The following is a 27107-nucleotide window of genomic DNA, read 5'->3' as shown; positions in this document are numbered from 1 at the left end:
TTTCACATGGCTCTGGTGGGGTTTGCAGCTGTGTCGTGTGAGTGCGTGTGTGTATGTGTGGCTTAAAAAACCCAAAACACACATCCTGTCTAGTAGTGTCAAGTAATAGTATGTCATCAATGTGCTATATTTTATTTAATTTTTTTCCCTCTGTGTGTTAAGCATGTGCAGTAGTTATATCTGGTTGAACCATATTTGTAACCTAATTCTGATCAGTTGGGTCACACACATTTGAAAATAATTAATTTCAGTGTGTGTGTGTGTGCGCGTGCGTGCATTAAGTGTTGCAATGCTATTTGATCTGCGGGTCGTCACAGACATTATGCACAGCAACGAGAGTACCTCGTCTGCGCACACGCACGCGTTGTGAGCAGCAGCAGCAGTGTGCCCGGTGGCCAGTAGGGGGAGCGAGCAGTAAGGCTTCGTGTCTCACATTCCTCTTCCGATGAGGAAGCCGCGCGCGATAGGCTAGGGATGGGTCGATAATCGCTATTATTAGTGTATGTCGTAAAAATAAAAAAAACGCTTGCAATAATCGTATCGTGGTTTGACGACACAAAAGTGGTATTTTGATCATCGCAACGACGTTGCGCCGTCGTCTTTACGTTTCGTGCGGGACGGAGAGAGAGAGAGAGAGAGAGAACGAGGGGGGGCAAGGGGGGTGGAGTCTCCTCTATCCGAGGGTGTAACAGTAGAGCACGTAGAGCAGCGTCATGGCCGCCACGTAGACGAGCAGGAAGTCTGTGGAGAGCAGCGGAGAAGAAGAAGACGAGGAGGAGGAGGAAGGAGAAGGCGAGGAGTGCTGGGAGGCGCCGCGGCGGAGGGGGGAGGAGGTCTCCTCCTCCTCCTCCTCCTCCTCCAGCCTCTTGGGGGCAGCAGAGACCACCTCCAGCAGGGCGGACACACAGCGCTGCACGGCGGACGTCTTGCACAGGAAGACGTCGGAGCACGCACACACTTCCGTCTGAGGCAGGGGGTAGGCAGGGGGGCAGGGTGGCGAGGGGCGGGGCGGGGGGGAGCAGGAGAAGGAGCAGGGAGGCATGGAGGAGGCGGGGGGAGGAGGAGGGAGATACAAACGTAGGTACAGGGAGGAGGAGCAACAAGGAGAAAACAGAGCAGATTTAGACACACGATGACAAAACACACTGGTTCCCAAACAGTGGGGAGGGAGGGGAGGGAGGGGAGGGGTGCTCGGGCGGGTCGCCGACACATTTCTATGGAGGTCCCTTTATTTTTTATTTTTATTTCCCAAAGATTTTTTCAATAAACGTTCCCATGAATAATATTATATCAAAATTCAATGTATTTTTCTTTTTGTTGTAATTTCATGAAAATCTAAGGAATTCCATAACTTAGAAAACGAATGTTTAAGAAGTAGTGAAAATAGCCGATCTACGAGCTCACAACGCGCCACGTTGTGAGCTTGTAGATCTGCTGTTTTTACTAGTTTGGGTCCCGGGGCAAACGTCAAATTTCTCCTTTGGGTCTCGAGCTGAAAAGTTTGGGAACCAGTGTGATAAAACATAGTTGCAGAGCAAAACGGACATGAATATTCATGAAGCACAAAGAAAAAGACATTTGACACATGAACTCCTTTTTAACCACTTTAGCCCGTTGATTGATTATCATTAATCTTGCTTTTGGTATCTTTTATTTATAAGCTCTATAAGAACTATAAGCTCACGATGCAATGTGTCGTGAGCTTATATTTTTTTGCTAATTTTTGCCATCTATGTATCGGCGCTAAAAGTGGTCAAAACACTGGCTGAATTGGCGATTGTTTTGTAAAGCCGAGACAAAAGCAAAAAAAAAAGAAAACACAAAAAGGGGGCACTGACGAGGCAGGAGTGAACTCACCTCGGTGACGCCCAGCCTGCGACAGGCGGAGATGAAGTTCTCCACGTTTAGTCTGCACTTGGCCGAGCTCAGTTTTGGCTGTGGGGTGATAAATGAACACATGAGACTAAGGCCCAAACCACACCAATGATTTGCCATGCAAGACCTTGCAACCAAAACGGTTGCGAGTAGTTGCATAAAGTTGCAAGCAACCACAGTGCACAATATGGGTATTATACATTTATTTCATTGAATTGTAGTGACTCGTGACTCGCGTGGGGGGAAGAGTCCTGAGTCCCTTGGTCCGAGTCAAGACAAATTATGGACGAGACCGGACTCGAGTACTACAACACTAGTACTGACCACAGCGGGGGAAGGGATGTGGATGATTTGCACGGATCGCGGTCGTATCTGGTTGACCAGCTGACACAAGACGGTCCCGTTGGACAAGGCCTCTCCCAGATCCTCTGGTAACGACACCTTCAGGCGACACTCCAGAGTCTGGACGAAATACAGAAAAGGAGGAGATGGGAGGGTCAATCATCTCTAGGGGTGGAACCATGTAACGGTGAAGAGAAGAGAAGAGAAGAGAAGAGAAGAGAAGAGAAGAGAAGAGAAGAGAAGAGAAGAGAAGAGAAGAGAAGAGAAGAGAAGAGAAGAGGCCAACACAATTTTCTAATAATCGATTTAAAAAAAATAGTTTTTTTTGCTACTGTGTATTGAAAAGAAGAAGAAAATTAAGAGAGAAAGAAAATACTGGATTTGTGTATGAGACATTAAACTAAAAAGGATTTTCGGTCATTTGTCTGAAAAATCATATCATGAACCATCGTGATTCGAATCGTAGTTAAGTCTAAGAGAGTTAAATGAATTATTACATGTTTACGACCATGGATTATTTTCCAAGCCATTATTCTATTAATTGCTTTTTTATTATTGATGAACCACATAGAACAGCAGATTTACTCGACTAAAATCTTAAGATATTTAGTCGACTGACTAGACTAAAACTAAAACTTTTCAGTTGACTAAAAAAAACTGTAAATTAAATTTGATTCCAAAAAGACAGACTAAAACAAAAACGACATTGCTGTCAAAATCAACACTGCATGGGAGACTCGTAGTGGGACAGTTGTGGGACATTTCTTTATGCTACCTTGCGTAGCTGAATGACGTCTGGCCTGTCTTCCTTTGGGGAGCGCAGCGTGGTTCTGGACTCACTGCGTCCGGACTCCACCAGGCTGTGACCAGAACCTGAGGAGACAACATAGAGTCAGTATCAGTGTGGTTCTAACCTCACTGACTCCACCAGGCTGTGACCAGAACCTGAGGAGACAACATAGAGTCAGTATCAGTGTGGTTCTAATCTAACCTCACTGACTCCACCAGGCTGTGACCAGAACCTGAGGAGACAACATAGTCAGTATCAGTGTGGTTCTAACCTCACTGACTCCACCAGGCTGTGACCAGAACCTGAGGACAACAACATAGAGTCAGTATCAGTGTGGTTCTAGCCTCACTGACTCCACCAGGCTGTGACCAGAACCTGAGGAGACAACATAGAGTCAGTATCAGTGTGGTTCTAACCTCACTGACTCCACCAGGCTGTGACCAGAACCTGAGGAGACAACATAGAGTCAGTATCAGTGTGGTTCTAGCCTTACTGACTCCACCAGGCTGTGACCAGAACCTGAGGAGACAACATAGAGTCAGTATCAGTGTGGTTCTAACCTCACTGACTCCACCAGGCTGTGACCAGAACCTGAGGAGACAACATAGAGTCAGTATCAGTGTGGTTCTAACCTCACTGACTCCACCAGGCTGTGACCAGAACCTGAGGAGACAACATAGTCAGTATCAGTGTGGTTCTAACCTCACTGACTCCACCAGGCTGTGACCAGAACCTGAGGAGACAACATAGAGTCAGTATCAGTGTGGTTCTAGCCTTACTGACTCCACCAGGCTGTGACCAGAACCTGAGGAGACAACATAGAGTCAGTATCAGTGTGGTTCTGGACTCACTGCGTCCGGAGTCTCCTGACCCTACCTAGCTGTGGACAGAACCTGATGAGACAACATACTGTAGGGTTTGTACCACTTTTAATCCTTTAGCACGGATCAGAGGGGTTTGCATGTCACTCAGTGGGAGAGTGTTTCTGTGTGGTACCACCCTATATTTGAACACATAATGGACAAACCCGTACCTTAAATTACTCATGTGACCACCACGCTTTGACTGTAGGTGCGCTACCCGTTCAAAACATAAGATAAGACTTAAAAATAAGACTATCAATTCAGCAAGTGTAGAGATATTGAAGAGAAAAGTAATTAAACCCTTATTTTTTTCTTTGTCTTCATAGAATTGCTAAATACAACGCTAATTTGCATTGCAAAACTATATACGATCCAAAGCCAAACCCAAAACTGGAATATGAATAGGGTGGTCACCTTATCACCTAAAGCTGGAATATGAATAGGGTGGTCACCTTATCACCTAAAGCTGGAATATGAATAGGGTGGTCACCTTATCACCTAAAGCTGGAGTATGAATAGATGGTGACCTTATCCCCTAAGGGCCGATTCATACTCCTATTTTAGAGCAGAATAAAAGTCGGTTCGGCGCTGTAGAGCCTACAATGTGACGTCATTTGAGGTTCGGGGGGGCGGGTACCGTCCTAAAGTCGGCTCTTCGGTCCTACTGAAAATTTCTGACGAGCCGAAATCATTTCGGCACTACAGCGCCGAAACAGCGGTAAAATAGGAGTATGAATCGGCTCTTTAACTATGAATAGGCCTTTAACCCATTTTGTGCAGGAACCCATTTTGGTGTTAGCATCATGTCGTGCTTTAGCTATTGAAAAATAGCAGATCTAGGTCTGCTATTTTTGAAAAATCGAAGAACGACTGACGTAGAAGACATTTTTAGAATCTGATCTCAGGTCAGAATGGAAAACTGTCAGGATGTAGAAGACATTTTTAGAATCTGATCTCAGGTCAGAATGGAAAACTGTCAGGATGTAGAAGAAATTTTTAGAATCTGATCTCGGGTCAGAATGGGTTATGTGTGTACCTGTACTCTTGAAACTGTTGCGCGACGACGTCCTGAACAGGAAGCTGTTGGGTTTCTGGGCCTGACCGGGAGGAGAGGACGTCTGGGGAGACGATGGCATGTCTGAGACACACACGCACACACGCGCACACACACACACACACACACACACGCACACGCACACGCACACGCACACGCACACGCACACGCACACGCACGCACGCACGCACGCGCACACACACACACACACACACACACGCACACGCACACGCGCACGCGCACGCGCACACACACACACACACACACACACACACACACACACACACACACACACACACACACATTACTTCAACTCCAGCTTTCAGTTGTTTTTTATTAAACCGTTGTGCGTGTGTGTGTGTGTGTGTGTGTGTGTGTGGGGGTGTGTGTGTGTGTGTGTGTGTGTGTGTGGGTGTTGTACCTAGGGGTGTAACGATACGTATCACAATACATGGTTGATGATACATGGACGATATTGGTTAATTATGGTGATACGATTCAATGATTTAAAAAAAAAACTATAGTTTACAGTAACTATTTGTCAAAGAAATTTAATCTGTGTAAAACATGTGGATAGTGCAGGATATAAATATGTAAAAACTGTGTTTCTCTGGCAAATACATAGACATTATATTTGAACACATGGACAAACCTTTTTTTTTTCTTCCTAAAATTGCTAAAATATAACGCCCAAGTACTTAGTATTGATAAAATTGATTATTGTATACTTTGATTCTTGAAATAAAAATAGTTTTCTTTTAATGCAGCTACTGTACCTATTCTGCTAGCAGAGCGTTGGACGGGTGCAGGAACCACAGCGGACATCTGGTCTGCACTCTGTTGATGGAGAGACACAAGTATGAAATAGGGCAACTTTGAAGGTTGAGAGGGCCACTATATTTCCACACTCAGGGCCACATATACAGTCCTAGCAAAAATAGCCGATCTACAAGCTCAAAACGTGTCGCTCTATTTTTGCTATGACAGTATATAGCAAAAATAATTAACAAAAAAATATAACAGTTTTTTTTTTTATCAGGATATCAATTCAAATAGTAGCAAAATAGCCGATCTACAAGCTCAAAACTGCTGTCAATCAGATAGGACTTTTCTGTTTGGATGTTTGTGCTGTCAATCAGATAGGACTTTTCTGTTTGGATGTATGGGCTGTCAATCAGATAGGACTTTTCTGTTTGGATGTATGGGCTTGTCAATCAGATAGGACTTTTCTGTTTGGATGTATGGGCTTGTCAATCAGATAGGACTTTTCTGTTTGGATGGATGGGTTGTCAATCAGATAGGACTTTTCTGTTTGGATGTACGTATGCGCTGTCAATCAGATAGGACTTTTCTGTTTGGATGTATGGGCTGTCAATCAGATAGGACTTTTCTGTTTGGATGTATGGGCTGTCAATCAGATAGGACTTTTCTGTTTGGATGTGCGTATGCGCTGTCAATCAGATAGGACTTTTCTGTTTGGATGTATGGGCTGTCAATCAGATAGGACTTTTCTGTTTGGATGTGCGTATGCGCTGTCAAGGCCAGAAAGTAGTTTTTGCCTCTCAGTAGGCGTTCCCGCATTATTCCGGGTACAATGATGATGTCACGTGCATAACCTTTAATGTGAAGTCTCACATGAAGATAATATAAAGGAGGCGACACCGTTGAATTGTACAATTATTACAAAAACTCACCATACGTCTGTGTCTGAGGCCATTGTGGGAGGAGTAGGTGTTCTCCGGTGAGCCGCCACTAGGGGGAGACAAAACATCACAGGTTGACTAATGACATAATTATTACACTACAAACCTCTCCCTTCTCAATTTACAATGTTGGCATTTATCAGACACTCTAAATCCAGAGGGACTTGCAGTGAGAACAACAAATGGTAATGCATCAAATACATAGAAATAGTCATCAAGAATCACAAGCTAGCTAAGAACCTAACATCCAAACAGTAGAATATCTGTACAGTGAAGCTATAAAATACACTATAGAGTAGTATGCCGCACTAGAATTGCATTTTATGTAGTCATAGCACTTTATACATAATGTATAATATATATAATATAGTATAGTTTGCATGATATAGATACTCGACTGTTACGTTCTTAGCTTACGTATGTTTCATGACTACTTTTTATATATGTGATGTATGCCCTGCTTTTTGTTATTGCTTAATGTAAATCACGTCTGATAAATGCCTAAATTGTAGGCCATTAATCAAAGTGATTTTTGGTAGTCGACTCGAATACCATAACATTTGAATATTAGTCGATTATTCTGCGGTAAAATATATATTTTTCATCCAATCAAGCGTTAAAACGCCGTGTTCTGAAACAACCAGCGAGTAAAGGGTTAACTATAGGCAGAGCCGGTGAAGAACTGGCTGCGCAGCTGCCGATCTGATTGGCCGAAATTCACAGCAGCTGTTCAGAATCAAAGTTACTAGTCCACAATGCCTCGCTGCTATTTTCGAAACTCACCAATTGCAAGTAAAGTATTTACACACTGTAGTTGTACAGCCCATTGAGCGTATGACGCATGCTTTTTCCTAAGAAAATCTTTCTTGAATATTGCCACAGCACCTACATTGACGTACAGTAGGCCTATATATGATATGAAAACAATCAACCAGGAATGGATTAGTACTTAAGTTGGATAACTAACAACAGCTGCATGTCTGCTGTAGAAAAGCAAAAAAACTAACATAAAACATTTTAAAAACAATATTAGCGAATAATACATTTAGATTTACAGTGTCAAATAGACATAATGTACATAATATGCTATCTAAATTACATAATTTTAGCCTTTGTATATGCCTGTAAGGTTGTCAAGGCTGTTTTTATGTATTTTATGTATTACCATGTGTTGTTCTTGATTACTGCCAGTCGCTCTGGATTAAGAGCGTCTGCTAAATGCCCAAATTGTAAATTGATATGATGATACGACTCCAGGAAATGCAACGAAACCAAAAATAAACCAGAATCAGAGGACATTCACTCAGTAGCAGTACAAATGTTACACTTTTTCATGTGTCTATTTTATTGGGGGCAGCGTTTCTACTCACGCTGAGCAACTTCCTGCCTGTGGCGCCGCAGTCACGTGACTTCCTGTTTTGGACGAGGAGGACTTCAGTAAGCTGTACCAAAAAGGAAAGAAAAAAAGTTGTGGTTAAGACTGTACGGTAATACACAGGACAGCATGACAGGAGGACTGTTGACTACTGAAATATAGCACCGTCAACATTCTGGGGTGCATACTTAGTTTAGACTAGTCACTGGTTAGATATATAAGGGTTGGGAGAGGGTTAAGGTTAGGTTTAGGTGTACTGCCACGGGGGAGGTTAGGGTGGTGTTAACCGGGTTATAGGGTGAGGGTTTGAGATAGGTTGTAGACTTGTAGTTGTAGGACTAATGACTGGTCTAACCAATGACTAGTCTAAACTAAGTACTGTCTAAACTAAGTACTGCACCCAACATTTCTTATAAAACGCCCTTGTTAATACGAGTTTAAAACTTTTTTTTAACTTATTGAACTTGAACTTAAACTTAAGTGAATTAATTAATACAAATGTTATTTTAACCAAACCTCACTAGTGAGTGAGCTTGTAGATCAGAACCATGTCGAACCATGTCGCACTGCTTTATCAGTGAATACAAAGGGTTTTTTGTTGGTTGCTTATTTACCCCAGAATTTAACCCAGCAATGACTGGCATAATATTATGATCTCTCTCTCTCTCTCTCTCTCATACGTAGGCCTCAATTACACCTATACAACAATGTTGCATGCAAGATGTAAGCAAGTTGTAAGTGTCATGGCCGCCACCAATGTCACATGGTTTGATACAACATTGTTGTTTGATGGCTGTGTTGTGCCCCCCTCTTCCGCATCAAACAAAAATGTTGTATCAAACCATGTGACTTCCATTGGAAATGCATTGGGGCGGCCATGACACTTACAACTTGCTTACATCTTGCATGCAACATTGTTGTATGCTAGATGTATAGGTGTAATTGAGGCCTTACTGTTGTCTCTCTCTCTCCTGCCAGAGAAGCAGAGATCCAGGTCTCCTCCTCTCCTCCAGGGAGGGGCTGGGGGGGGCAGGGGAGGGGCAAGCAGGGGGGGAAGATGCAGGGGAGGGTGAGGATGATGAAGACTGCGGGGGTCCCAGTTCCACGTGTAGACTGCTCCTATAGGATACACACACATACAGTACACACAGACACACACGTGCGCACACACACGTACGCACAGAGGGAAGAACATGCGGACAAGACGTCAGTGGTGGTCAAAGTACTCAACCCTAAAGTACTTGAGTATAGAATAGGGATGGGCAATTAATCGGTCATCACATCAGTATTCTCCGATATTGGCCTTAAAATGCAATATCGGTACAGGGTCGATATCAAAATAATACACTGGTTTTAGCAGATATTTAATTTTATAATAATTATGTTGAAATATTTATAAAAAGCCTGAAAAAGCCTTTTGTGATGTTTTAACTATCAGTGTTTTTTGGGGACATTTTTAAATTAAAATACTACATTCAAGCTGTTGATGTTCGGATATGGGCCAACATTTCAATAACGGTGCATCCCTAGTACAGACTTGAGTACACATACTCCTGCTCAGATATTACTCAACTACTGTACAAGTGTAAGTTGCTCTGTCAAAGTTGTACTTGAGTGCTTTTAAAGCTACTTAAGTGTTCAAACGTGCAAATTGCAATGACAGCCTCTTGCCGTAAACCCACGCTGTAAAAAACAACTGCTATTGTCACAATGACATGTCATGTCATGCCAAAAAAGCATCATGAATTGAATTGACAAACGGAGACAGGGATAAACACAGACAGCACAGAGAGATAGAGTGATCATGGGGGACTAGACTACAGCCTTGGAGCTAAAAATAGGCCGAGACAAACCAACAGGGTGCATTTGACTGATGTCTGGAAAGACAGGCTCATTGTGTTCAGAGCACATTTGAGCAGAATCACATTTTCTGCACATTTCCTTAACATTACATTACATTAAATTGGACTTTCTCTTTCAGCTGTCATTGTTCTTGGCTCCTTTACGGGCGTTCCAGGTGATCACAAGAATGCTACGAAGGGCACTAGACTGACAAGTTCAGAGAGAGAGAAGGATGAGGCTGGCAGGGCACTGTGTCAGGCACCCGGAGCTTGGTAGCAAGCCGGGGTGCATATGTTGGTTAGACATACAGTACTAACAGTCCGACAGGCATTAGTTCGACAACACCGTCGACATGCGCTGCCGGTTACAACTAACCCGTGGCCGGTTAAAACTCGCCCGTGGCTCCAGACATGTGTGGCAGGTTCAAACTAATCGGTAGCAGGTTAAAACAAACCTGTGGCTCCCGACATGCAACCCGTGGCTTCCTGTGAGGTTAGGTTCCGGGTTGGGTTTTGGATAAGGTGTCGGACTACATGACTGTAGGACTGTTAGTATGTTGGACCAAACACAGGGAGCCAGCCCAGTTCTGAGAATGCACACTCTGTTTCTCCTAAACGCTGTGGAACAAACCCCCAGGACGGATCTCATCGCCATGCGGGCTTGTGGTGGACATTTTTACTAAATGAGTGGATAACAATATTACCAGAAACACACAAAGAGCTAGCCCTGAATGACCGTAACAGCAGGTCTGTAACTCTGAGCGTGTTCAAAATTGGACCAAATGGACGCTTATGAAATAAGAACATTACATTTGTCTGCTGATTTGTCCGTTGATAACCCCTGGTCTTGAGCCAATATATAGTTAAAGCTACAATCCATAAGTTTGATGTCGTTACTCTCTCTACTCTCCCCCGGACAGGAGAGATCTGCCTCTGAGGTGCATCTAGAGTCCTGGTGACCTCCCCAACACCAGGATGTCAACACCGCGCAACACCGTTTCATAATTGATATAAAGCGATATCTAGGAGATATCTCTCGTAGTAGTCAGATAACGGGTGTCAATTAAACTACGAGATATCTCATAGTTGGCAAACCTCGCTTCATCATCTGTTCCCTCTATCTCTCCCACTCCCACACTGTCTTTGTCTCTCAAACAGTCTCTCAACGTGGAGAATGGAGCGCTCTGTCCAAACAGCAGTGAATGGGTTTCCTCCTCTCGTTAAAGGCTGAGTGTCTGATACACACAGTGAGTAATGGGAACCACAATGTGTTGACTTTTCCCAGCCTGTCACACACTAACTATGACCTTGCATAACAAGAGAGAGAGAGAGAGAGAGAGAGGGGGGGGGGGGGGGGACAGATAGAAAAACAATTTGTTGCAATCCGGTAGAAACCTTGTATCTTTTTGGTCACTTGAATGCAATAAAATAATAATAATAATAAATAAAAGTAGTGAAAATAGCAGATCTACATCGCCACGCGTTGTGAGCTGTAGATCTTGGCTATTGTCACTATTCAAGGACATTTTGGTTCCGTTTTCCTCAGAAGCGAGGGTTTCGGACTATACGAGGTGTCCAGTGGACAGTGAAGAAGTGATAAGGTGTTGCATTGTGGGTCTTTTCTCACTGTGGGAGTGACTGAGCTCAGTACACAGTGGTGGAAAACATACTCACTTTCTTTTTTTACGTGTTTACTATGTGCCATAGTTTTTTACTTTTTCTGTTTAGTATGCGTCTATGGAGTTGACATGACTAATAGACCCCCAGGTGTTTTGTATGTGTCTACAGTATGGAGTTGACATTACTCTAATAGACCCCCAGGTGTTTTGTATGTGTCTATGGAGTTAACATGACTCTAATAGCCCCCTCAGGTGTGGTTATAATATTAAAATATGTCTTCCCTGTGAATGTTTGGTTTCTTCCTGAAAGCTGAAAGCCTTTGAGTCAAAAGGCTTAATTGAAAATACACCATTTTAGTGACACACTAAAATCATAGAAATTACACGCTGCCATATTTTCTTTGGGTGACGATGGCACAAACTCAATGTGTTTGCACACACTCGCACACACACGCACACGCGCTTACCTGTGTGTCGTCGATGAGTCCGAGCTGTGGGATGGGGACGACCGCATCTTCTTCTGCTCCTACAAAAATACAACACAGAATTGTTACATTTTGTATGCTACGTTGATCCGCCTGGGTGACAGCAGACTGCTGGGCCGAGTTCTGACGCTTTGGCATGGGGGGCAGATCAACATATGGAATGAATTCTCTACTGGCCATATATGGTTTTCACCAGAAGGACAATGTCTTAATTTCTGACTTCAGCATGCATCTCGTTTGGAATATTAACGCTTCAAGGGAGACTTTAGGGTGACCAGCGTGAGCTAAGAATGGAAGATTATGCCTCCCGGTTTTTGGGGGGGAACGGAAGGTGCAAGTAAAATCTGCCATATCTGCTGGCACTCTAGCACCTATATTTTGAAATATGCTGGCGGCCTCCGTTGTGTTAACAACATACATCATCACTGTGACCGACTAGTCACCACCCAGGGCAAGGACGGACACACAGAGCAGCTGCCTTAAGTTTGTAGCTTTATTCCTCCATGTGCAGGGAATAATACAATATATGACAGAGAGAGTATGGCTCTCCACTGTCCGGACAGAGGCTCTCTCTTGAGTGTTTGTGGAGATGACTCATTTAACCTGTTGTGCCTTGATCAAGTCCATGATGCACAACAGGTGCGCAGCCACACCCAGCTCTGAGTCCACTTCTAGTATGACTCTGGCCAGGTGTGACCGCTTAAATCAGTCATCCTCCGTCTCACAATCACATTCCGTGCTCAGCTAATGAAATCATCAAATTCCGTGGTACAAACAAACAAAGCTGTACATAGGAGGGGCTATAGGCTAGCTGACTTCAAAAAGTTTTATTTTAAAAAACACTTCCAAGCGCTCAGTCTCAGTGAGTGTTTCCAGCACAGCGCAAATAAATAAACGGCGCTCCCTTTGAAAACTATTCCAAACATATTCAGGGCAGGAAAAAAAAAGCTTTGGTGGACACACCCTAAAACGAATGAAGACTCCATGGACCACAGAGCGTCTCAGCTCACACATATACTGTACCTATGACCTTTATTAAAGTCAATACTGAGCAGCTGCTTCTCTCTCTCTCTCTCTCTCTCTGTTGAGAGGAGCACTGTCGTCACTGTCAAGTGGAAAACTTGTATGTCTGACTCCAAAATGATTCCTTTTTGAGGGGCACTAGCCCCTCCTATAACCAGCTTTGTGTGTCTGTGTGTACCCCATAGCGATGATTTGATTGACTGAGCACGGAATGCGATGATGTACGATGATAAGAGTGCCCCTCGCTTCGCACAAGTGTGATTTTTTTTGGTCATAATTTTAAAGACATTAAAAAGTAGTGAAAATACGTGATCTACAAGCGTAAGACCCGTCGCGATGCAAACACTCCTGTATGACGAAGCAGGGCATTCATTCACAAAACAACGCCATAAAAAGTACAGGATATTCGTTTCCGACAGCAACAATAGGGAATGTGAATGAATAAACAGACACGTACGGCGAGAGCAGCAGGGCTAACAGCAGGGGGCGCTGTGAGGGGAGCGGAGGGTGGCGACTCCTCGTCTTCCTCCTCTGTCACGCTGTCGATGAACTCCACCTGCTCACGGTCACCGTTCACTGGAGAGAGGAAAGGAAAATGAAAGGAGCCTGGCCAGCACACTGTTGTTTCCTAAACTAAACAATATGTAAGGTTACATACATTTATACACGCTGATATGCTGGTCTCGCTCCCTGAAAATATCAGATCTACAAGCTCACCGCCAGCTTGTGAAGTGAGTTGTATGATGAGATGTGCTACAGTATGCATGCGACACTGGCACACAACTGGAGTTTAAATCATGTCTTGTACTGCCTGCCTGCCTGCGTCTGACTGACTGACTGTCTCGGACGGCCTGACTGACTGACTGACTGTCTCGGACGGCCTGACTGACTGACTGACTGTCTCGGACGGCCTGACTGACTGTCTGTCTGTCTGTCTGTCTCTCTCTCCCTCTCCCTCTCCCTCTCCCTCTCTCTCTCTCTCTCTCTCTCTCTCTAGTGGGTCACGGGACATCGTCCCGATGGGGATCTCCCGGTTAGAGAACAACTTTAATAAAGGCTGAGTGTTGTGTGAGTGTTTTTCTTTAGAGTCTATTTTGTTCAGAAAAACAAACAAAAACATAACAAGGCCTGATTCGTTCGATGCATAATTCAGTTCCTAACAGAATACTGCTGGCCATTCTTTCCCGACCCCGTCTAAGTTTATTTATGGAAGTGCATCGTGCTTCTCTCTGTATGCTGGAGCTTGTTGGCCTAGAAAATAAACTAGACCGAGGACCCATCAGCAGCCCTGGAGGACTGTACGTAATGCATGCTGGTACTTGAGGAATCTTTCAATACAGCTGTGATAAGAGGAGAGGACTATGTTATGCCTCCACCCTGCGTCAGCGGACAGCATTATGTTTTTGGGTTGTCCGTCCGTCCGACTCCCACTTTTAGGTCATTTCAGGGTGCATACTGTACCACACAGGGGCACTAAATGCCCTGAACAGGAGTCCCCTTCACCGGTGGTTCGATTCCTTGCTGGTTCGGACCATTTGCTGAATGTCACTCATTCCCATCTCTCTCTCTCGCTGCGTTTAGCCTTTGCCACAACCGTGCAGCCAGAAGTTGTATTTTTAATACCCGGAAATGCATGACCCCACAACCGGAAGTAATTGGAATCGTGCGTGTGCGTCTCCTCACCTTTGGCGCCCTCCGATGGGGAGGGGTCCTCCTCCACCTTCTCCTCCAGATTTCGGTGGGGGTCTCGGCTGCCCTCGGCCAGACGCAGCGAGCGCTCAGAGAAGTCGTCTGCGGACTGCACACACACACATACGTTATCAATTAAAAGGGATACACGAACGCTCGCCTTAAAACAAAGCTGCCTCGGGCATACAACCACCGTAAGTGCTCAGCCTGGTATTCCTAAACGTAACCTCAGTAAAACTATGCCTAAACCTAACCTTATTGAAGTTATTCCTAAACTTAACCTCAGTAAAGCTATGTCTAAACCTAACCTTATTCCTAAACTTACCTCAGTAAAGCTATGTCTAAAACTAACCTTATACCTAAACTTAACCTCAGTAAACTATGCCTAAATGGTTCAATCTAAGCTTATTCCAAATCTTAACCTCAGTAAAAACGGTGCAAAAACCTAAACCTATTCCTAAAATTAACCTCAAACTATGCCTAAACGTATTTTTTTATTTTTTTTTAAGATATTTTTTTGCGGCACACCGCGACTGGATCACCAGTCCGGTGCCCAGACCGTTACGCTACGGCCTGGGCCCCTAAACGATTTTCTAACCGTATTGTCAGTAGAACCAAATACCTCGTTCCCAGACCATCTCTTGTTTCCACTGTCCACGCTGTTGAAGCCAGAGTCCAGACCTCCAAACTGCACTGAGAACAGCAGCTCCTGATCCGACAGACTACACACACGCATTCGCACACGCGCGCGCACACACACACACACACACACACACACACACACAGACACACGCACACACACACAGTTTTGTATTGCTCTACCTGCGAGGACATCAACATTTAGGACAGAACGCATAGCGCTGTGACACATTGTGAGCTTGCAGATCAGCCATTTTCCAGTTGAATGAGACTTGGCACGCAACTAAAGTATAAATCAGAATAGGGTGGACGTGGTGTCTGGTTGCTAGGCCCGAGCTTACCAGCACTCCACTTGAGTACCTTATTACCTCAATGTCTTCATATATTGTACAGTTTTAATACATATAAAACTCATGATTCAGGCACATTTCCGCCACCTCTTTTGCCCATTAGGACCACTCCACGCAAAACGTCATCAAACAGCGACACGCACCTAACTCTTACCTAACCTGGTAACATCATTCTACAGGCCACAGGTTTCTGCGTTACGCCTTTTTGAACTCTTAATTCCAACCCCTAACCTTACATCTGAATGTCTAATCCTGATCCTAACCTCAACATGAATATTGTCCTGATTGTAATGTAAACATAACATTATCTCTTTTTCCCCAACCATAAAACAACAACCATTTTTCTTGAGAGGACGAGTCAAATGGTTCATCAAAACGTCTATTTCTCATATACTTGCAGAGACATGTGGTGCTCACAACTATTAGTAACACGCAGGCACACACACACACACACACACACACACACACACACACACACACACACACACACACCAAAGCATGGGGTTTCAGAGAGGAAACATATGGTTTTCTAATCAATTTCCTCTCTCTCTCCCCTCCTCGGCACCTATCCTGTCCGTCACACACACTGAATCTTCCTCTCTCCGTCTTCATCTGTCTGTCTCTCTCTCTCTCCGTGTCTCTCTCTCTCTGTCTCTCTCTCTCTCTCCCTAGTCTGGGAGGTGATCCGTTACGCCTCATCAATGTTTCATGAAAGCCATTCCTTCCCTCCGTCACTAATCTGTTGTCTGCTGTCAGTTCAGTGGCCAGAACAGTGGCCTTGTGGCTGTCAGTTCAGTGGCCAGAACAGTGGCCTTGGGGTTAGAGTGTCTGCCCTGATCGGTCATACCAAATACTGTAAAAATGGGACCTAATGCCTCTCTACTTGGCACTCAGCCTCAATGGGTTAGATTGGGGGGTCAAATCAACTAATCAAATGATTCCCCGAGTGTGGCACGGCTGCGGCTAACCACTCCAAGAGATGGGTCAAATGCAGGTTTGAACAAATTTCACTGCGGTAATGTGTGACAAATCGACAGTGTTCCCATTGTTGACCCGTCTCTCTCTCTCTCTCTCTCTCTCTCTCTCTCTCTCTCTAGTATGTGCAACGTGTGTAGGAAGTGATTCTGCAGCAAAAGCAGCTTTTGTTATTTTGTACAGCTTGAATGTAGGGCAGGGTTCTCCAGTACCAAAGACCAGTGCTTTGTCAAACTCGGGAAACCTTGTGCATAGAGCTTAAACCCTGCTGTGCCAAACACGAGAACCTGAAAAATGTTAAAAGAGTATTAATCCAGAATTAATACTATTTTTACCGTATTTTCGGTTCCCGTCGCTAGGCAATTGCTTGCTTCCATGTTGTGACGTCATGGAAATCCAAAAACTCTGTGCGCACGCAATCTGTAGTGGCTTTAGAGGCTCAGATTGAGGTGAAATGGGCCGAGGGATGATGTTAGGAGCTCAATAAAAAGAATATTGCGACCTCCCGGTCCGAGATCAACAGCCGGTGAGACTATTTTTTTCTCATTTTATAGGTACAGAAAACACTGCAAGAGCAGGTCAGCTACATTCTGTTAGTGTTACATAACAAGATAGCGGTCTATAAACACCAGACAGCTCTCTTACAATGTTAATGTGAATGGGCTCAAAGTGTGTGCGAGACCAAGACGAGACCGAGTAAATGTGGACTCGAGACCAGACTCGAGTCAAGGACTCGAGTACTACAACACTAGTTTTTACTAACCACCCTTTCGGTGTTCAACTTAATCACCTAAAACTTTAATTTGATTTAGCACAGTACAATAAACAATACCATAGAACATACAAAAATATAAAAAGGGAAAGTGCCAGGTGGAGGCAAGAAGCCAGAGGGGCTTATACGAGGCCTCCACCTACAGTATTACAATTAAATGAGAGTAAATTAGGTCTTAAACAACTCTCACCAGCTGTTGAAGGCGGTGGGTCTCAGGTGGGTCTCCATCTCCTCCTGCCTCCTCCTGTGGGCCTCCAGGTGGAGGTACTTGAAGATGTGGTACTGTCCCTTGGAGCAGACGTGCGCGGGGGGCAGCAGCAGAGGGTTGTTGTCCAGGGACATGCTCTGCAGGCTCCTCAGGCGCCGGTAGCACACGGGAACGTGGGAGATGCGGTTGCACGACACGTCCAGGCGCACCAGCGGCAGGTCGGCGATCTCTGACGAGGAGATCCAGTGGTGTTATACAATGCGTTTTAACAGCGGGAGAACAATGGGCGAGCGATCCTGAATTTCATTGGCTATCACCTAATCGCCCGCTATCGTCAGACGATGTCGCCCGAAAAGATTTTCTCAGGCGACGTTCCTCCACCTATCGCCTGTTCACCTGCTAACGCCAGTAGTCGCCGGGTTCCAAAGACAAATAATGCACTTTTATGGCCCAATCAATCAACTCAGTGCACATTTCCCTTTGAAGTTCAAATGGATCAATTAAGACCCCTGGCCAGCTCCCCAATGTCAACATAAACAGTGGAACAAAATCAAAATACAGCTAGAGGGGTGTGTCTTTCTGCAAGGAAACACACTAGCACAATAATATAGTGGCTGATAGAGGGAAATGAGTACTAAAATATGTATATATACTAGGGCCGGGACTAATTGCGATTAATTACGATTAATTAACTACAGAAAAATTAATGCATTAAAAAAATTAACGCATTTTAATCGCACTATTTTTTTCACCGCGGAACGTTGTCACTGGACAGTTTTCAGACGGACCTGCGCACCAAGTGTCCGTGTCCTCTTCAGACAATAACACCACCAGACACCGCAGACAGTTCACCAGACTGGGGGAAGCCGCTGAGATCACTTTGCTTGTCCCCGTGGATTGGAAATAGGATTTAAAAGGCTATCCAATGGTAGCGTGGATTACAGCACAGTTGTGTGCAATTATTCAATAAAGAATTATTACACCTATTACTACAAAAACAATATTTTATTGCTTAAACTTATGCATTCACTATTCATTGATTCACTAGTATACCAAAATCCATTTGAAAAAATTGCTTTCTCACTGTTCTCGGGTCAAATAATGATATGCGATTAAAATGCGATTAATCTAGATTCATTAATCGCAAAGCCTCTGATTAGATTTTTTTTTTAATCGAGTCCCAGCTTTAATATATACATATATTTCAAAAATAGGCTAAATGTTACCTAGTGTCCCTTTAAGTTTGCCATAATAATTAGTCACTGTTTCGTTTCATCAAGGGTTTTTGGGGAGGAGAGAAATTGCAGCTTCGCACGGGAGGGAGTGGATGTGGGGGATTATTATTGTGTGTGTGCCCAATGGATGACTCATTATCTTCTGGGTGTGAGTACTTGCTGGGTACAGATCATGTTCAGTTGAGCAAACACAAGAGACAGAAGCACGGTTGGACTTACCGTGACAGTTTGCTAAACTAGTGCTATACTTCTTTATGTGGTGAAAGAAAAATGTCCAAATTGACGCAGTCATGTTCGGTTGACCTATTTTCTATCTCTCTTGGCTTGGAGCCAGGTGATGTGGAGCAACGGTTTGAATCTGGATGAGACAACATGCAGCGTCTGTGGGAAAGAACATCCGCTGCCAGAGAACTGTGTTCTGTCTTGATGCCACCATTGATTCTGTTGGCCACCAATGTTGGCGGCAGTGGTGGCCTAAGGGTTAGAGAAGCGCCCTTGTTGCCGAAAGGTTTCCGGTTCGATTCCCCGGCCGGGCAGGAATAATCTGGGTGGGGAAGTGATTGTCATCACTCACCCAACACCGCTGAAGTGCCCTTGAGCAAGGCACTGAAACCCCAACTGCTCCCCCTGGAGCTGCTTAGTGGCCAACAGTATAAGACTGTGGTTGTACTGGTCAGCTCCCAGGTTTTAATGTGTGTGTGCACGTGTGTGTGTGTGTGTGTGTGTGTGTGTGTGTGTGTGTGTTTCTATGTGCAGGGAAATGAGCACCTGTGCTCAGCTACTTTTCTGCCAACAGAATGCATGGGAAAGGCTGCAAATCACCCTGTGATTCGCTTCCGTGAACCGGAAGTAATAATCGGTCATTTCCGGGGCTCCGGTTGCTCCTAACATCGTCCCTCACCTCATATCACCTCCATCCATCCCGAAAGAAACACTGCTAAAGATCGCGCTTGTAATGCATATGGATGGAGCGGACAATGACGTCACACCGCGGAAGCAAGCGTTGCTTGTTTAAAGTAGGTATGGCGTTCTTAAAAGTAGTTTTTTAGGCAGTTGTTCATTCCGTTTTGTCATGTTGTAGCTAGGGTTGGGATTCGGAACCGGGTCCATTTCAGATCCGGTTCCGACATTGCGGATCCGGAGCCGGTTCCATCGTTTTTTTATTAACAGTTCCCCAAACGGTTCTCATCAGTCGTCATTGAGCTCCGCTGTGTCTGTGCATGCATGCAAGCAGAGCCTGAGGTGACGTTACCCCACCTAAAGGAGTGTGTGGGGTCGGGGAGGATACGCCCACTGTTCTGTGCATTCAGCGACCGCTCACCGCCGTGGAGCGAGTGATGTCGAAGAGATCTCCAAAGTGTGGTTAACAGAGAGGGAAATGACTCTGAGGCTGAGCACGCAAAGTGGAATAAATGTTATGCTATAGTTCCCTGCAAAGGTTGTTGCTACTTGTACCAGTTGCACGTCCACATTGATGAAACAACTCAAAATCAATACGCCTACACAAGTCCACAACTCACGAGAATAATCTAGGCAAATCGCATTTGAGAGCCATCCGGAAAGCCCGCACTCCCCGCAGCTCCACCACAGCCGGCGGGGGATGAGGATGATGCAAGGCTGGTTCACTTTCCCCAGGCTAGTAACGTAATAGAAAATAAAAACTACTAATGTCTACAGAGCTTTTCATTAGGTGTATTGTACAACTGTTGTTAATGGTGTTAATTTAGAACGCCAATGTCTCGACGTCTTTCTGTCTGATATTTTATGAATCACGCCAAATCAATTTGTCTGCACTTATTTTTTACAACTTATAAGAAACTGAACTGCTTTTGATTTGGCTCTAAATTAATCGCGTGACTGTTGAGAGCCCAGCGTTTAGGTGCATATACCTCCATAGATTGATTAGCCTACTTTATAAACAGTTTGCAGAAAAAAGCACAGGAACGTAGCCTACAGTTCAATACAAGGTCTGCTAAAAGGATTTTTTAATCCAAGAAAGCACTATTTGTTTCCATTAGGGTAAGGGGTCCTTCATATTAAATTCATCTGAACATTAAAGACAACATTTGTCACCACAACAATATCATTATTGCAATGTGTACTGTATTTAATATACAGCAAATTGCAATATACAGTAAAAATGATATTGTTGTGGTGGCTAGCTGGTGGTGGTGGTGGTGAAGTTTAAATAATAGTGCCACCTCATAATTGTAAAGTGCATTTTCAATAATTTAATTAATTAATTTGTTTGTATTATGTACTTGGTTAGGTTAGTTATTTATAAGCATAATTTATGTCAGAAAAAAAAGGGAAAAAATAATATTAGGATCCGTTAAGGGAACCGTTAGGAACCGGAACCGTTAAGAGGGTCTCATTGAAAATGAACTATACTGTAGGTGCGTTTTATCGCTCCACGATTTTTAGAAAAATCGTGAAAACGTGTGAAAATCTTTTAATTTATATTCTTTGCTTTCACACGCTAAACAAACAGCAGACTGAGCAGAGAGTGCTGTTTTTTATTGTTTTGCCGATGGGCGAAGTCCTTGACATGAAAAAGTTTGAGAACCACTGATATACATGTGTAGAAACAGGTTTTTAAGAAAACAGTCATGATTTAGGAGACATTCTGTCTGGTCTCAGGTCTCAATGTGTTAATGCATACGAAAACAGCCGATCTACAAGCCCACAGCGTGTGGTTGAAGTTGTACACTTCAAACATCATAATTCAGTCAGATATGCAGTTTGCACAGTGACAACTCTGTACCATACCGCGTCCCACTTGAGATTAATGTTTGTCCCAAATACATATTTTATTATTGTCCCCTGGGTGACGGGACATCATAGTCACCAGCCCTGACATGGAAATGTAGTTTTGTGAGTTTCATAACTTAAATAGAAGAGGGACCACCGCTCATCTGCTGAAAAAAACTTTAGGGAGGTGCTGGAGCCACAAAAGGAATATGAGGGAAAATAAAGGGAAGCTCCGCACACTCAATCTGCGCACAATCGGTTTATTTTTTTGCAAGCTTTCGGTCTACTGACCTTCTTCAGGCGTGAGTTTCATAACTTGAAATAGCAAATATAAAATTATTATTATTATTATTATTAATATTATTTATTAAAAAACTAATTCAAAACCATTGGAGCTCGTTTGTGGTTTGGGTACATCTGTGTGGACCTTGGTTGGGTACTAATACTATATTCATATTCATGTATTCTTTGTAATACAGCTACAGACTGCATTTGTGCTTTAAGGGGATAGGTAGGGGCGGGGGTGTGGATCCCTATTCTGGGACCATGAAAGTATAGGTGAGCATTTGAACGAAAGATATCCTTTCTACACGCTCACACTCACAATGTGTTGCGTTGTAAGCATATAAATCTGCTATTCTCCACAACGAGATATGGTGTATAGGAGTGGAAAGGGAGGGGCCCCTAGTATAGTCCCCTGGGGTACTCCGGTCAATGAAGTGATGTCCATAGGGCTTAAGTGGTTAAGGAAATTGGGACTTACGGTAAGTCGACTGATAATGCTGGTGCTTCACATGATGAATAGTTGATGAGGCTCACTAATGATATGATGCTATCAGCATCTAATGTGTTCATCTGCTACTGCTGGAGGAGGCTGCAGACCAGTGGTTGTCCAACCAGTGGTCCGGGGACCACCTTGAGGGGGTTCCAGACAGGGACGGCTCCAGGGGGGGGCAAGGGGGCACTTTAGCCCCCTCTGGTGGAGCCCCCCCTAAAAAAAGCCTAATTGACTGACTTCTATTTAAACCAAGATTCATTAGCCCCCCCCTCTAAATAGCCAGCCCCCCCATAGCACCCCCAGTCACAATTTTCTGGAGCCGTCGCTGGTTCCAGGTGGTCCCCAGCTAAATGACGGAGAGTTGGTAACCAAATGTACCCTTATAGATCTGAGAGCGTAAAATGAAACCCGGGTCCATTTGGTTTAATTTCATGCTCTCAAGAGTTAATTTTCTTTAAAGCATCTGCATCAACCTAAAAAGCACATAAAACCCTGCACGCATATTTTGAAACTTTTCTGCATATTCCATCCAAAAATCAAGGATTTTAGACTGCATAATCAAGGATTTTTTCTCGCGTTTTTCTGGAGGGTCTAATAATACTACTAAAGACTCAAGAATGCTTGGACATTATAGTTCTTTGTCTTCTAGACTAGTTATGTTTTATATTATATATATTTAGCTTTTAGCCCCTACCAGGAGGACCTATTGTTGTATCCTACTGACTCACCTGCCAGTGAGGAGCCTCCACCGGGAGGACGTATTGTTGTGCGTGTGAATTTGTGTACGTGCGTGTGTGCGTGCGTGCGTGTACCTTCAGGCAGCGTGGTGAGCTGGTTTCTCCGCAAGTTCAAGTCCCTCAGACACTCCAGCTGACCCAGCTCTGCAGGCAGACACTGCAGCTCGTTACAGCTCACATCCTGACAGAACAACACACAACACAACAGTGAATGATGAATGAATGAATAGCTTGTGGTGTGTGTGTGTGTGTGTGTGTGTGTGTGTGTGTGTGTGTGTGTGTGTGTGTGTGTGTGTGTGTGTTTGTGTGTGTGTGTGCATCAGGTACCAGCTGTCGGAGGTGTGTGAGGCTCTGTATGGAGGCGGGCAGGGAGGACAGCTTGTTGTTGCTGAAGATGAGCACTCTGAGCAAGGGGAGCTGACACACTGCTGCTGGGAGGCTGGAGAGCAGGTTACGACTGGAGAGAGAGAGAGAGAGAGAGAGAGAGAGAGAGAGAGAGAGACACGCACGCACACAAACACACACACACACACACACACACACACACACACGTTGTTATTGATTGACTTATAACCTGTTAAATACTAGGGCAGGGTTTTGCCAGACACTGGGTCAACTCAGGACCCAATTTTGTGGTTGCGGACCCAGGTCACAACTAAGTATGCAAAGGCGAAACCTATGTAATTTATGTAGACATAGGATGGGTGGCAGCAGGGGCAGTGTCTTGAGTGTACAGGGTTTGATGAGTGCCCAGCTAGGGACGGGCCTTAATTTCCGGGCCTGTTGAGAACTCTAGTTTTTTCCGGCTGCACTAATAACTTTGGGGCAGGCCCGTCTAGAGTTTGAATGGACAGGTATCAGTCAAAAGGGAGACATCGAAGAGGAAGGATGGATGGGGAAGGATCAACATATGGAATGTCAGAACGTGTCAGCTCCATGTATGCAGAAGGGTTTGAGGTCAGATGAAGAGTTCCTGGCCAATATTGATGACATCAGGGATCTCCACCCCTGATGATGTCACGTGTCACGTGACCAACTGACTGACTCACTGACTGACGGGAATTGCACGATTTCATAGTAAATGCAACACCTGTGGTCACAAATAAAATCATATATATTTTCCTTTTCCTACATTATACATAAATAAAACACAAAATATCGACCAATTTATTTTGTGAACCATTGTACTAGAACGAACACACACCACACACACACACACACACACACACACACACACACTTAACATCTTTATTTGCATTCACATTTTACAAGGAATTTCTTGAACACAAACAATAGTGGATGCGCAAGCTTGAAAGAAACTCTTCAGGATACAGTGCTTCAGGATACAGATCACGGGTACAGAAAGCATCGCCTTCTCCATATATGGCGACTGCCAATTATTGCAGAAACTGAACAGAATTTTGTCGATGCCTTAGCTCTCGGCATGGGCATGCCTGCAATCTGCAGGCCCCTCACGACTGATTTATGGACATTACAGAGGCTTCCAAATATGAACACAAGTAGTTTACATTTGTAGCCAAGCTGTATAATAGCATCGTTAAGACGCTGGTACTTAACAGATTCTGTACATAGGACGTCTGAGAACGTCATAAGGACGTCATAAGAATAATTTTTCCTATTTTTTTTTTTGGCATTTCGCTTTTCGCTTGCCGTATGCTAACGCTCAGTGCAACTATTAGCTTGACATTGACTCCCATGTTAGCGCGGCGGAAAGAATGACTCGTATCTCCTAATCCAAGGCGCTCTCCGCAGTGATGAATGGATCGATATGCTGGCGCTTCATTTCTGCTCCTCATCCGTCTCTCCCGCAAAATATGAACGTTTTTTGGAGCGTAAAACAATATATTAAGATGATCGGGGATGTGAGGTCCATTTGTAAAGTCAACTTTTTTAGGCAAGTGTTTCCTGTTTCATGGCTTTCAAAGTAAAAGCGATCAGACAACTCTGGCACTCTATAGCCTTTATTTTGAAGGCACTTCCTGTACTAAATGTGTTAAGCACCTTGGTAAGGAATGCCTCTTCCAGACTGTGGTCAAATGTAGATGCCACTTCCAAAATGGTCACTTCTCTACTGTCCTCAACAACAACAATATCTGGTGTATTAGCTGTGACATCTGAAAAGGCATAATTTTCATTATTGTGCATGAACATGGCAGTTGAAACACGTGAATTTGCTTATACATTTTGGCGAGTGATGAAACATATGAACTTACTGTATGTTCTTTGCTAATAGGTCAACAATTCTGTCGTGCCTAGCAATGTACATTCCCTTATATACATGCAGCCATTAAGAATATGTGACAGTGTTTCTGTAACTGGAGTGTGGTCATGGTGCAGACAATGAGGAGGAAACGTGTTAGGGTACCACAGAGAGAGATTGAGTCTGGTTGGAAGGACCTGTAATCTGGCCTCATCAACTGCATAATTTTTTAATATTCTATGAGATACGGTGTGGTCTGGATCGGGAAGGCAAGCTAGCCTTCCACACACACACACACACACACACACACACACACACACACACACACACACACACACACACACACACACACACACACACACACACACATGTCATGGCGAAGGTATGCACCTGGACCTACTAAACACACACACACAGGTGTATTGGATTTCAAAGCATTAGCCACTCTGACACAAGCCTGTTTGGTAACTCTAGTGGTTTACATTTGGTGTGAATGTCATGCCTTTCTTGTGTGTGACGTGCGTGTGTGCAACGTGCGTGCGTGCGTGCGTGCGTGCGTGCGAAAATAGGTCTTAGTTAAGTGGTTAAGGGAGAGACAGACAGAAATGGCATGTGTGTGTTGTTCAAAGGCCTTTGTCTAACGAAATAACTACTACTGTACCTCCCAAAATACCTCCTATTTCACCAGCATGGATGTTAAGAGTAGCACAGAATAACAACTACCTTCCAAAAAACCTTCCTATTTCACCAGCCCAGTGTAAATGTTAAGGGTAGCACACAGGACTTGTATATTGTTGATGTCGAGTGGAAACCTTGTATGTCCAAAACTCTTCATTTTTTAACTATTTTAAAATATAAATGAAAATAGCAGATCTACAAGCTCACAGCGCTTGTTTCATGCATCCTAATGTCATTGTATAATTGTGTTAACAGTTATACAATGTTGTGTGGCGTTTGCATGTTCTCCCCGTGTCCCCTATAGGGTAGGTAGGTACCCTCACAAAAAAACATGCAGTAATCCTGGTCTCTAAACTACTAAACTACTTGATGGAGGGGAAAGGAACTGGTTGGAATAACGTGTTCCTTCCACGTGCTACGTCCAACCAGGGAAACTCCCCCTGTCAGGTGTAAAGGAGCAACTTGGACACTCAGGCATGAAGGAAGCATGAGTTCAAGTCCGTTGCTCTCCCCATGTCCCCCATATATGGGGACTAGGTTGGCGGAGGGTGTGTAGAGCCCAGGATCACATTAGATAATTGACACAGGGGTGAAAAATGGGTTACAAAATCGTGGGATAAAAAATAATAAAAAATGTGCCGTGTAAAGCACACTGAATTGCCTTGCTGAAATGTGCAGCTGTAGGATTAAAACCGCCGTGCCTCGCTCTATTCAATACTTTTGTGCGACACAAATGTCAGAAGTAGGGCATTCACTTAGGGGAAAAAAACATTAAAAAGGTTGAATCCTAGACATGAGATGTTTCTGGCTGACAGAAAACGGAAAAGAGACTGGAAAGACTGGAATCCTGCATACTGTCAGACCTTCATCAGGCAGGATGCAACAACAATGTCTAAGTGGTTGGTAGAGTAGTAGAGTAGACTAAATTAACTTACCACACCAAGTAGTTTTATTTGTAAGAATAGCACCTCCTCCACACATTATCATCTAGGGACATGTTCTAAAACAATGAGTGTAAGCACACTTCGAGTCATTAAAGTACATAGTCCTGTCCTGTCCTGTTCTTTTTAACCAGGAGCTGCTAGCTGGTGACTTTACTGCCTC

The 27107-nt window shown here is 44.1% G+C and overlaps 1 protein-coding gene across 2 annotated transcripts in view; it reads right to left on the bottom strand.

Annotated features, from left to right (window-relative positions):
• Nucleotides 1-27107, bottom strand: part of lrch4 (leucine-rich repeats and calponin homology (CH) domain containing 4) — a 70715-nt gene continuing 43608 nt past the window's right edge. The window contains exons 3-18 of one of the 2 annotated variants that reach the window (XM_083788641.1): nucleotides 23432-23561; nucleotides 23180-23285; nucleotides 17586-17832; nucleotides 15282-15381; nucleotides 14654-14768; nucleotides 13428-13546; nucleotides 11930-11988; nucleotides 8957-9118; nucleotides 7998-8069; nucleotides 6619-6676; nucleotides 5701-5761; nucleotides 4907-5008; nucleotides 2993-3090; nucleotides 2200-2337; nucleotides 1858-1935; nucleotides 1-964 (exon numbers count right to left, since the gene is read on the bottom strand). In XM_083788641.1, the coding sequence (XP_083644767.1) occupies nucleotides 674-964; nucleotides 1858-1935; nucleotides 2200-2337; nucleotides 2993-3090; nucleotides 4907-5008; nucleotides 5701-5761; nucleotides 6619-6676; nucleotides 7998-8069; nucleotides 8957-9118; nucleotides 11930-11988; nucleotides 13428-13546; nucleotides 14654-14768; nucleotides 15282-15381; nucleotides 17586-17832; nucleotides 23180-23285; nucleotides 23432-23561 (1936 nt within the window). In that variant the 3' untranslated portion in view covers nucleotides 1-673. Of the gene's footprint in view, nucleotides 965-1857; nucleotides 1936-2199; nucleotides 2338-2992; nucleotides 3091-4906; nucleotides 5009-5700; nucleotides 5762-6618; nucleotides 6677-7997; nucleotides 8070-8956; nucleotides 9122-11929; nucleotides 11989-13427; nucleotides 13547-14653; nucleotides 14769-15281; nucleotides 15382-17585; nucleotides 17833-23179; nucleotides 23286-23431; nucleotides 23562-27107 lie in introns of both variants that reach the window. The other variant, XM_083788640.1, reaches the window with a different exon arrangement.

Source organism: Protomyctophum parallelum (genome assembly GCF_964188405.1).
Source record: "Protomyctophum parallelum genome assembly, chromosome: 18".
NCBI lineage: Eukaryota > Metazoa > Chordata > Actinopteri > Myctophiformes > Myctophidae > Protomyctophum > Protomyctophum parallelum.
The sequence above is the reverse complement of the archived record's forward strand: the minus strand, read 5'-3'. Positions and strand labels throughout refer to the sequence as shown.